The sequence below is a fragment of the Psammomys obesus genome, unplaced genomic scaffold (assembly GCF_907164565.1).
Source record: "Psammomys obesus unplaced genomic scaffold, mPsaObe1.curated_primary_1811, whole genome shotgun sequence".
Lineage (NCBI taxonomy): Eukaryota > Metazoa > Chordata > Mammalia > Rodentia > Muridae > Psammomys > Psammomys obesus.
In genome coordinates, this window is record NW_026592118.1 from 16,292,175 (window position 1) to 16,303,209 (window position 11,035).

General features: G+C 36.5%; 1 protein-coding gene across 2 annotated transcripts in view; it reads left to right on the forward strand.

Annotated features, from left to right (window-relative positions):
- The window catches only part of Phtf2 (putative homeodomain transcription factor 2), a 136,390-nt gene that overhangs the window by 29,888 nt on the left and 95,467 nt on the right, over nt 1-11,035 (forward strand). For both annotated transcript variants that reach the window (XM_055612807.1, XM_055612808.1), the window contains exon 2: nt 8,671-8,750. In XM_055612807.1, the coding sequence (XP_055468782.1) occupies nt 8,706-8,750 (45 nt within the window). In that variant the 5' untranslated portion in view covers nt 8,671-8,705. The remainder of the gene's footprint in view (nt 1-8,670; nt 8,751-11,035) is intronic.

Genomic DNA, 11,035 nt, shown 5'->3' on the forward strand with positions numbered 1-11,035 from the left:
ATACCATGTGTGTCTTTCTGCTTCTGGGATACCTCACTCAGGATGATCTTTTCCAGTTCCCACCATTTACCTGCAAATTTCATGATTTCCTTGTTTTTTATTGCTGAGTAATATTCCATTGTGTAAATGTACCACAATTTCTGTATCCATTCTTCAGTTGAGGGGCATCTGGTTTGTTTTCAGCTTCTGGCTATTACAAATAGAGCTGCTACAAACATGGTTGAGCAAATGTCTTTATTGTGTACTTGAGCCTCTTTTGGATATATGCCTAGAAGTGGTATAGCTGGATCTTGAGGAAGCGCTATTCCTAGTTGTCTGAAAAAGTGACAGATTGATTTCCAGAGTGGTTGTACAAGTTTACATTCCCACCAGCAGTGGAGGAAGGTTCCCCTTTTTCCACAACCTCTCCAGCATGTGTTGTCACTGAAGTTTTTGATCTTGGCCATTCTGATGGGTGTAAGGTGAAATATTAGGGTCGTTTTGATTTGAATTTCCCTGATGGCTAATGAGGTTGAGCATTTCTTTAAGTGTTTCTCTGCCATTCAGTATTCCTCTATAGAGAATTCTCTATTTAGCTCTGTTCCCCATTTTTTAATTGGATTACTTGATTTGTTGCTGTTTAACTTCTTTAGTTCTTTATATATTCTGAATACTAGCCCTCTGTCAGATAGAGGGTTGGTGAAGATTCTTTCCCAATCTGTAGGCATTCGTTTTGTTTTGATGACAGTGTCCTTTGCTTTATAGAAGCTTTTCAGTTTCATGAGGTCCCATTTATTGATTGTTGATCTTAGAGCCTGTGCTGTGTGTTCTGTTCAGGAAGTTGTCTCCTGTGTCAATGAGTTCAAGGCTCTTCCCCACTTTTTCTTCCAACCGATTTAATGTGTCTGGTTTTATGTTGAGGTCTTTGATCCACTTGGACTTTAGTTTTGTGCAGGGTGATAAGTATGGATCTATTTGCATTTTTCTACATGTAGACATCCAGTTAGACCAGCACCATTTGTTGAAGATGCTATCTTTTTCCCATTTTATGGTTTTGGCATCTTTGTCAAAACTCAGGTGTCCATAATTGTGTGGTTTATTTCTGGGTCTTCTATTCAGTTTCATTGATCCACCATTCTGTTTCTATGCCAATACCATGCAGTTTTTATTACTGTTGCTCTATAGCACAGCTTGAGATCAGGGATGGAGATACCTCTAGAAGATCTTTTATTGTAGAGGATTGTTTTAGCAATTCTTGTTATTCCATATGAAATTGAGAATTTTTCTTTCAAGGTCTGTAAAGGATTGTGTTGGTAATTTGATGGGAATTGCGTTGAATCTGTCGGTTGCTTTTGGTAAGATGGCCATTTTTACTATGTTAATCTGCCAAAGCATGAGCATGGGAGATCTTTCCATCTTCTGATTCTTCTTCTAATTCTTTGTTCAGAGACTTCAAATTGTTTTCATACAAGTCTTTGACTTGCTTGGTTAGGGTCACACCAAGGTGCTTTATGTATTTTGTGGCTATTGTCAAGGGTGTTGTTTCCCTAATTTCTTTCTCAGCCTTTTTGTCTTTTGTATACAGGAGGGGTACTGATTTTTTTTGAGTTAATTTTGTATCCATCCACGTTGCTGAAGGTGTTTATCAGTTGTAGGAGTTCCCTGGTAGAATTTTTGGGTTACTTAGGTATACTATCATATCATATGCAAATAGTGAACCTTTGACTTGTTCCTTTCTGATTTGTATCCCCTTGATCTCCTTCAATTGTCTTATTGCTTTAGCAAGGACTTCCAGAACTATGTTGAAGAGATATGGAGAGAGTGGGCAGCCTTGCCTTGTCCCTGATTTCAGTGGGATTGATTTAAGTTTCTCTCCGTTTAGTTTGATGTTGGCTATAGACTTACTGTATATTGCCTTTACTATGTTTAAGTATGTGCCTTGTATTCCTGATCACTCCAATACTTTAAACATGAATGGATGTTGGATTTTTTCAAATGCTTTTTCAGCATCTAGGGAGATTATCATGTGTTGTTTTTTTTTTTTTTTCTTTCTTTCTTTCAGTTTGTTAATATGGTGGATCACATTGATAGATTTCCGTGTATTGAACCATCCCTGCCTACCCGAATGAAGCCTATTTGGTCATAGTGGATGATATCTTTGATGTGTTCTTGTATTTGGTTTACAAGTATTTTGTTGAGTATTTTTGCATCAATGTTCATAAGGGAGATTGGCCTGAAATTCTCTTTTTTTGTTGGTTCTTTGTGAGGTTTAGGTATCAAGGTGACTGTGGCTTCATAGAATGAGTTTGGTAGTGTTCCTTCTGTTTCTATTTTGTGGAATTTCTAGGAGAGCCAGGACTATAGAGATGTTTTCTTAAAAAAAAAAAAAGTGCAGTTTTATAGGATCTGACACCCTCTTCTGGCCTCAGTGGACATCAGGCATTCATGCTATATACATGCAGGTAACACTCATACATATAAAATGAAGTTAAATCAGTATTAAAAAGAAATACAGTGGCTGTGGGCCCCCCCCCTGCAACATTCAATGTGGAGCCCTCTCTGCCTATTCCCTACTTGCCTGATCCACCTGGGGCACAGCCAGCAGAGAGGCCTGCAGGGCCCCAGGAACATTTAGGTCCACCTGAGGCATAGCTACCAGCGGTGAGCAGCAGGCTCTTCCCTGAGCTTCATTGTCAGTCCCAAGGCTCTGCCTAAGTCCCTGAGGAGTCCTTCATCAGGAACATTTGGCCAACAAATTAAGGGAATCCTAGAGACGAAAATCCTTTCTTAGAGAACAAGAACAACAGACACAAGCATCACCAACAGAATATAAGGGATGGAAGAGAGAATCTCAGTTGTAGAAGATACGGTAGAAGAAATTGATACAACAGTCAAAGAAAATGTTAAATCTAAAAAATTTCTGACATAAAACATCTAGGATATCTGGGATACTGTGAAGACCTAACCTAAGAATAACAGGAATAGAAGAAGGTGAAGATGAATAGCTTCAAGGACCAGAAAATATTTTCAACTAAATCATAGAGGCAGATTTTCCCAATCTAAAGAAAGAGATGCCTATAAACATACAAGAACACCAAATAGATTGGACAAGAAGAGAAAATCCTCCCGCCATATGATAATCAAAACACTAATTCCATGGAACAAAGAAAGGATATTAAAAGCTATAAGGGGAAAAAAGACCAAGTAACTTACAAAGGCATACCTATCAGAATTACACCCAGCTTCTCAACAGAGACTCTAAAAGCTAGAGGGGCCTAGACAGATAGATGTCTTGCAGCCTCAAAGAGACCACAGATGCCAACCTAGACTACTGTACCTAGCAAAACTCCGAATTACTGTAGATGGAGAAAACAAGGTATTTTAAAACAAAACCAAATTTAAACACTATCTATCCACAGATCCAGCCCTGCAGAAAATACTGGAAGGAAAACTCTAACCCAAGGAGGTTAACTACCTCCAAGAAAACACAGGAAAGAAATAATTCCACACCAGCAAAACAAAAGGGAAGCACACACAAACATTATCACTACCAACATCAAAATAACAGGAACTAACAGTCATTGGCTATTTATATCTCTTAACATCAATGTACTCAGTTCCCCAATAAAAAGATACAGGCTAACAGTAAATGCAAAATCAGGATCCATCATCCTGCTGCATACAAGAAACACACCATATATAAACATATATAAACGTTACCTCAGAGTAAAAGGATGGGCAAAGGTTTTCCAAGCAAACTGACCCAAGAAGCAAGCTGCAGTAGCTATTCTAATATTTAATAGACCTTCAACCAAAATTAATCAAAAGAGACAGGGAAAGACATTTTATACTTATCAAAGGAAAAATCCCCTAAGATGATGCCTCAATTCTGAACAACTATGCTGCAAATGCAAGTGCACTCATATTTTAAAAGAAATATTACTAACGCTTAAGTCACAGGTAAAACATCACACATTAATAGTAGGAGACTTCAACACCCTACTCTCACCAATGGACAGGTCATCGAGACAGAAACTAAACTGAAAAAATGAAACTAACCTATGTTATGAATCATACGGATTTAACAGACATCTATAGAACATTCTACCCAAACACAATAGAAAATATCTTCTTGGCATCTCATGGGACCTTCTCCATAGTTGGTCACAACAGATACAAGAAAATTGAAATAACCGCTTGTATTCTATCAGACCACTATAGATTAAAGCTGGATTTCAATAACAGGAGCAACAAAAAGCCTACAAAAATTTGTGGAAACTGAGCAGTTCAATTACTGTGTCAGGGAGGAAGTAAATTAAAAGAGTTCTGAAAATTCAATGAAAATGAAGGTACAACATAAACTGATAGGATACCATGAAAGCAATTTTAAGAATAAAGATCATAGATAGCACCGAGTGCCTTCATAAAGAGTGGAGAGAGCTTATACTATTAAGTCACCTGAAAGCTCTAGAACAAAAAGAAGCAAACACACCCAATCAAACTCAGGTCTAAAATCAATAAAGTAGAAACAAAGAGAACAATACAAAGAATCAACAAAAGCAAGAGCGAGTTCTTTGAAAAAATCAACAAGGTAGACAAACCTTTAGCCAAACTAACCAAAAGGCAAAAGAGACATTATTCAAATTAACAAAATCAGAAATAAAAAGGGAGACATAACAATAGACACTGAGGAAATCCAGAGAATAATTTGGTCTTACTCAAAAACCTGTCCTCCACAAAATTGGAAATGTAAATGAAATGGACAACTTTCTTGATAGATACCATTTACCTAAGTTAAATCAAGATTGAGTAAACTGTTTGAATAGTCCTATAATCCCTAAGGAAATAGAGGCAGTCATTAAAAGTTTCATTATGTTTCAATGCAGAATTCTACCAGACCTTCAAAGAAGAGTTAATATGAATACTCTTCGAACTATTCCCACAAAATAGAAACAGAAAAAACATTACTAAAGTCATTTTATTAGGCCACAGTCACGCTGATAGATAAACCACACAAAGACCCAACAAAGAAAGAATTTCAGACCAGTTTCCCTTATGAACATTGATGCAAAAATACTGAATAACATAGTCACAAACTGAATTCAAGAACAGATCAAAAACATCATCTTCCATGATCAAGTAGGCTTCATGTGAAGGATGCAGGGATGGTTTAATATAGAACCATCAACATAATCCAACATGTAAACAGCTTGGTCAACATGTGGGTCCCCTAACAATGGGAGTGAGGGCTGTCTCTGACTCCGTTGCCTGCCCCTGGATCCCTTTTTCCTGGCAGGGTTTCTTTGTAGGCTTCAGTGTGAGAGGATGTGCTTAGTCCTGCTGTGACTTGTGCCAGGCTGGTTTGATACTGTTGGAGTTGTCCCCTCTCTGAGAAAAAGAAGAGGGTGGCACAGGGGAAGGGACTGTGAAGCTGGGACTGGAATGGGAGGAGGGAGGGCCCTGGAATCAGGGTTTAAAGAGATTAAATTAATAAATAAGAAAAATACAGGGGAGAAAAGATCAAGGAGGGTAGGTGGTGTTCACCTCTGGCATGCTTGTGAACACATGGGTACAAACATTTACATATGACTCATCCACACAGAAAAGTTCAGATTCTCTACTCAGGGAACCTGGTAAGTCTTAATGCTCCCTGCCTGTTCATCTCCCTTTACCCCCATGTACTTTCACTAGCGTATAATTTATTATTAACCAGGTTATTCAGCATGAGTTACAATAGAGATTTAAGTCTGTAAGCTTGGACTATTACAGGATAAAAGTTGGAAAAGCTTTAGTTACCTACAGGATCATTTGTTGTATGTTAATTTTATTTAGTAACTTGAAATTTGTTGTCTTTTTGTTTTTGCTAAATTTTACTTGTTTGAAATTCATTTATTGTGAGTGTGCTTTGTCAGGTGTCTGATTCAGAAATCTGTCTCAGCATGTTGTAAAACCTGTTTTAAAAACAGGACTGAGCCCCACAGTGTCACCAAAAGGTTATTGACAGTGGAAAACTATGAAGTGGGTTTGTAGAGAACATACATGCCTTACCAAAGGAGATTTTTTTTAAACAGAAAATTAAGGTTTTATTTTGTAGATCTATATATCTAAGATTTACAGAATAATCACTTAGCTAATAGTTGTTGGCTATCTGACACTTATTTCTACGTGTTGCTCACTAAGTCAGTTTCGGTGTGGGGGCTGCTGAGGTGGGAAAGCAGGTAAAGGTACTTGCCTTGCAAGTCTGATGACCTGAGCTCTACTCCACAACGCAAGAGAAGTTAGGAGAAGCCTGCCTCACAAACAGTGTGCACATGTACACGCACAGTAAGAGTAAATTAAAATGTAAAAGAGCTTAAAAACAAGAACATCTTTTAGATCATCTTCTTTTGAGGCAGACAATGGTATTTTTATCAAGATTTTCTTTTTGTCTTTTAGATACCGTTCTTCTCATTCATTCATTCATTCATTCATTCATTCATTCATTCATTCATTCATTCATTGTGAATGCCCTGTGCGTGTGTGCGCGCACGTGCAGACGTCCCGTGTGTGCTGTGGTGCACATGTCCATATCAATGGACAACTTGCTAGACTCCATTCTCTTCCTTCTATCATGTGGGTCCTAGAGTTTGAACGCAAGTTGGTCATGCTTTGGGGCTGAGGCTGTTGCTGACCCTCAGGATTATTATTTACATGTGACCATATAAGTACTCTCTAATGGTTTGGGTCATTATAATCTGTTCACATTCTTATATATACTCGTGGAGATTTAGAAGACAAGATATTTATTTGGACTGATAATTGGAATTTTTTTAAAATAAGAGGCTGAGTAGAATAAAAAGGAGGATAAAATTTGCTTTCTAATATTTGTACCATTTATTGTAGCTTATATGATGGGATGTTATAATTAGTTTGCAAAGTGTATACATTTGTCTTGAGAAAACAGACATCTTGGGGATGTAATGTTGTAAACAGACCTTTAGCAGAATCATTTGGGAAAATCTTGAGTAAAGATATGCTTAAAGTGAACTGATCACCCCACAGACCTCTAAGACAACCCAAACAGGAGATTTTAAGTCAGTAAGGGGCTTCCATTAAATCAATCAATCAATCAATCAGTCAATCAGTCAGTCACAACAATAACAAAAACAAAGCAAAAACAGTGGTGAGAGAGAATTATACCTGACTTCAGAAGAGGTAACTTTGCATCTCTGAATACATATGAAGTTGAGAATTGACAATGTAATCTTATGACAATCAGGTAGCTTTTTTTTGTTTTGTTTTGTTTTGTTTTCAGCAAAACCTAACTAATTGTATTACTGTCTTCAGTTGTTTTCCACATTAAAAGAATCTATAACTATCTTCTTACTGGATTGAATTTTAAATTGGAAGGTTAATTGTAATTGACCTGTACTATCTGCTGTTTTCTATAGTATTGTTTGTTGGTCACAGAAACTGTAGTGGCTGAGTGGACACATGCATTCTCCCTGCCTTTCTAAGTGAAGGCAGCCAAAGTTTAAAAGAGCTTTTGAGGCTTCTCCAGTAGAGATAGTGGCTGTGGGAGCCAGGGTTTGAATCCAGATCTCTGCTTTTTGTGAGCTTGCTCTTTTCTACCTGTTTGGTGATTTTACAGTAATTTTGAAATGTACTTTGCCTGGATTTGGCCAGTTAAAAGGTAGTCATTGATGCATTAGTAAAGGTAATAAAATAATTTTTTTCTGCAGCTATCAAGAATACAGGCATTAAGTAAATCCTGCTTTAAATCCTAGAGGCTCTTACCTCACACTTGAATTTGATAATAATTTTATTATATTTGAATTCTGGCATGTTCAAGAAGCCTGCGTGTTCCCAAGAATGGCATGTAATATTTGTGATGTTTAGCTGCAGATTTGTATTGTGGTTGCTTTTCTCCCCTTGATTTCCCAGAGCTCCTGGGTGGTTTTTGAGGGTGCTGATTTGTAATGACTGCTCTGCCCAGTAGCTGTTTAATACAGAATCAGAAATGCTGTCTATAGCAGTGCTGTCCTATGACCAGGAAAGTGTCTTGTTGTCAGCTGCTGTCAGTCTGAAGTCTTTGTGGGGCTGAAGAACTGTCTGTCTTACATTGAATTTGAATATAAGAATGATGTAGATTTTGCAATACTTACAAGCTGTGACATCTGACATGTTTTAATAAGTATTATTTCTGTGTGATTAATCCTAATGTTGGCTTAACATTTAATGAGCTTGTCTTGATGTTAATTTGATCTTATAAAAATGAATGGTTTAAAATTGTCATTTCTTTTCAGCCATTTGTTAGCAACAGTAATTGACACTAGCTCCTTGATAGAAACTAGAAAAAAACTGACCTGTTACTTTGTGAATGAGTTAGTTTCTATTATATATTAATTATAAAGATGAAATTTCCAAAACTGAAAAATTCTGAAACTTACAAAATTTACTTTTCTTAGATAATTTTAACTTTTAAGAATATTTAAATATTGTATTCATCTAAAAACAACTTCTGTATTATGACAACTGATTTTTGTTTACTTAACAGAACCTGCTGCTAAAATTGGAATGAGGAAGGGTGTAATCTAAGTATAGTCATACACCACTTACTTTGCAAATATGCAGAGTGCTGTGTATGCATGTTGTTAGACTCCTTCTAGATGGTGGAAATGAAGTCATTTACATGTTTTTCTCTCTGTACAGCTTAAAATGACGAATGTGTAATTTCAATGGAATAAATGGCGTCCAAAGTCACAGATGCTATAGTCTGGTATCAAAAGAAGGTGAGTTGATTGTCAAAGTTCATTTTTTTTTAAGCGTTTGAATTCCACAAATTGTTGCATATTTTTTGCTATCAATTTAAGCCAGATATTGCCTAAAGTAAAGACTCGATAGATTTTTGGGGATTTTAAGTGGAAGAGGAAGATTATATTATTGCGATTTTCTTTGTTCTTATATTATCTTTAAGCAAATTAGAAAAATAGTGCCTAAAACATTGTCTTCTAGTTTTTACGCTACTATATTAAAGTAGCTAGATTAATCACTGTCAGTTATAATTTATGGCAAGTCTCCAGGGTTATTTATATCAGTAGAATTTACAAAAATATTCCAAGTTTTGTTGCTTTCTTTTCTTTCATTTTTAACTAAAGGAAAGCTAGATTATCAGAACTTAGCTTTTGTCAAAAGTCTAACAGCCTTAGTTTTTTTAGTTTTTATTTTAGTTTTTCGTGTTTGTGATAAATTTGTAGTTTGTTGTTACACATTAAGACATTTCCTTTAACGCCTGTGAATACCCATTATTGAGCACATGGCTTTGTGCTTAAGAGGCAAATATTCAACCATTGAGCCACATATTCAATCATTAAAAACACAGTTTCAGTCCTCAGTCTTTTATTAAAAATACAATTACATATTTAAGCTTTTTCAGTGTAAAGGAAACCAGGCAAGTTTTAATTTTTTTGAATTGGTAATATGATAATTGAAACGTTTTAAAAATGGGCCAAATCTGAGAATATAGTCTGTTTGGGGATATGTTATTTGGTTCTTGGTAAAATATCCCACAGATATATAGTATGTTTTCTACATGAAGTTCTTAATTGGAAATATTGATATTGATATGTAATTGGCTCAATCTTCTCTGGTTTTGTATTAGTGCTACCTATTAAAGTTCTAATCAGCTTAAACATAAAATTCTCTAAGAAACTGGAAATAAAAAAAAACTAGATAAATCTGTATATGCATAGGAGCACAAAAACATACACACATGATACAGGTACTTGCCTTCTAAATTTGCCTTCTAAAAATATTTTTAGTCAGGTGTGTTGGTTCACTCTTTTGAACCCAGCATTTGGGAGGCAGAGGTAGGCAGACCTCTGTGAGTTCTCTGCCAGCCTGGTTTATAGAGTGAGTTCCAGGACAACCATGGCTATATAATGAGACACCCTCTCATTTTGATATTCAGTCACATGAATACCTTCAGAAATTACTGCTTTAAGGCTTATTATTAAACTCCCAACACTGTAGTACCCTTTTCTGTCTATACCTATATCCTTCAGTTTCTGTTCCTCAGAGGCAGCTATTTTTAATTCTTTATAGCTCACTGGCTCTCAAAATAAAGTCCTTTATGTCTTCATTTTTATAGGAGTTTCAGGAGAGGGATTGCAAATGCAGGTGTGAGATACTAGTTTTCATCATTACTTTTGGAAGATATTGCCCTTTGTGGATAGCATCTAGTTAAGCAATGTCATACAGTACTCTAAATTAAGATTGGCAAACCTTTTCTATAAAGGACTAGATAACAAGTATTTTAGTTTCTGAAGTTTGTAAAGTTGTTGTTACAGCTACTCAGCTCTACCATTGTTATAAAAGCAGTTGTGAGACAATGTTATGGATGTGTGGCCGTGCTTGCCTTCTCATAAAACTTTTCTTAAAAAAAACAAGGAAGCATGAAATTTGCAGGTGAATGGTGGGACCTAGAAAAGATAATTTTGAGTGAGGTATCCCAGAAGGAGAAAGACACACACGGCATATACTCACTTATATAGACCTATAAGATATTGTAAACATACTGAAATCTATACACATAAAGAAGATAAACAAGAAAGAGGACCTGGGGTAAGATGATCAATCCTCACTTAGAAAGACAAATGAGATGGGTATTGGATGTAGGAGAAAACAAGTAACAGGACAGGAGCCTACCACTTAGGGCCTCTGAAAGACTCTACCTAGCAGTGTACCAAAGCAGATACTGAGACTCAAAACCAAACCTTTGGCAGAGTGCAGGGAATCATATGAAAGAAGGGGAAGTTAGTATGACTTGGAGAGGACAGGAACTCCACAAGGACCAAATATATCTGGGCACAGGGGTCTTTTATGGGACTGTTTCTCCAACCAAGGACTATGTATGGATATAACCTAGAACCCCTGCTCGGATGTAGCCCATGGTAGCTCAGTATCCAAGTGGGTACCCTAGTAAGGGGAAGAGGGACTATTTCTGACATGAACTCAATGGCTGGCTCTTTTCTCTCTCTCTCTCTCTCTCTCTCTCTCTCTCTCTCTCTCTCTCTCT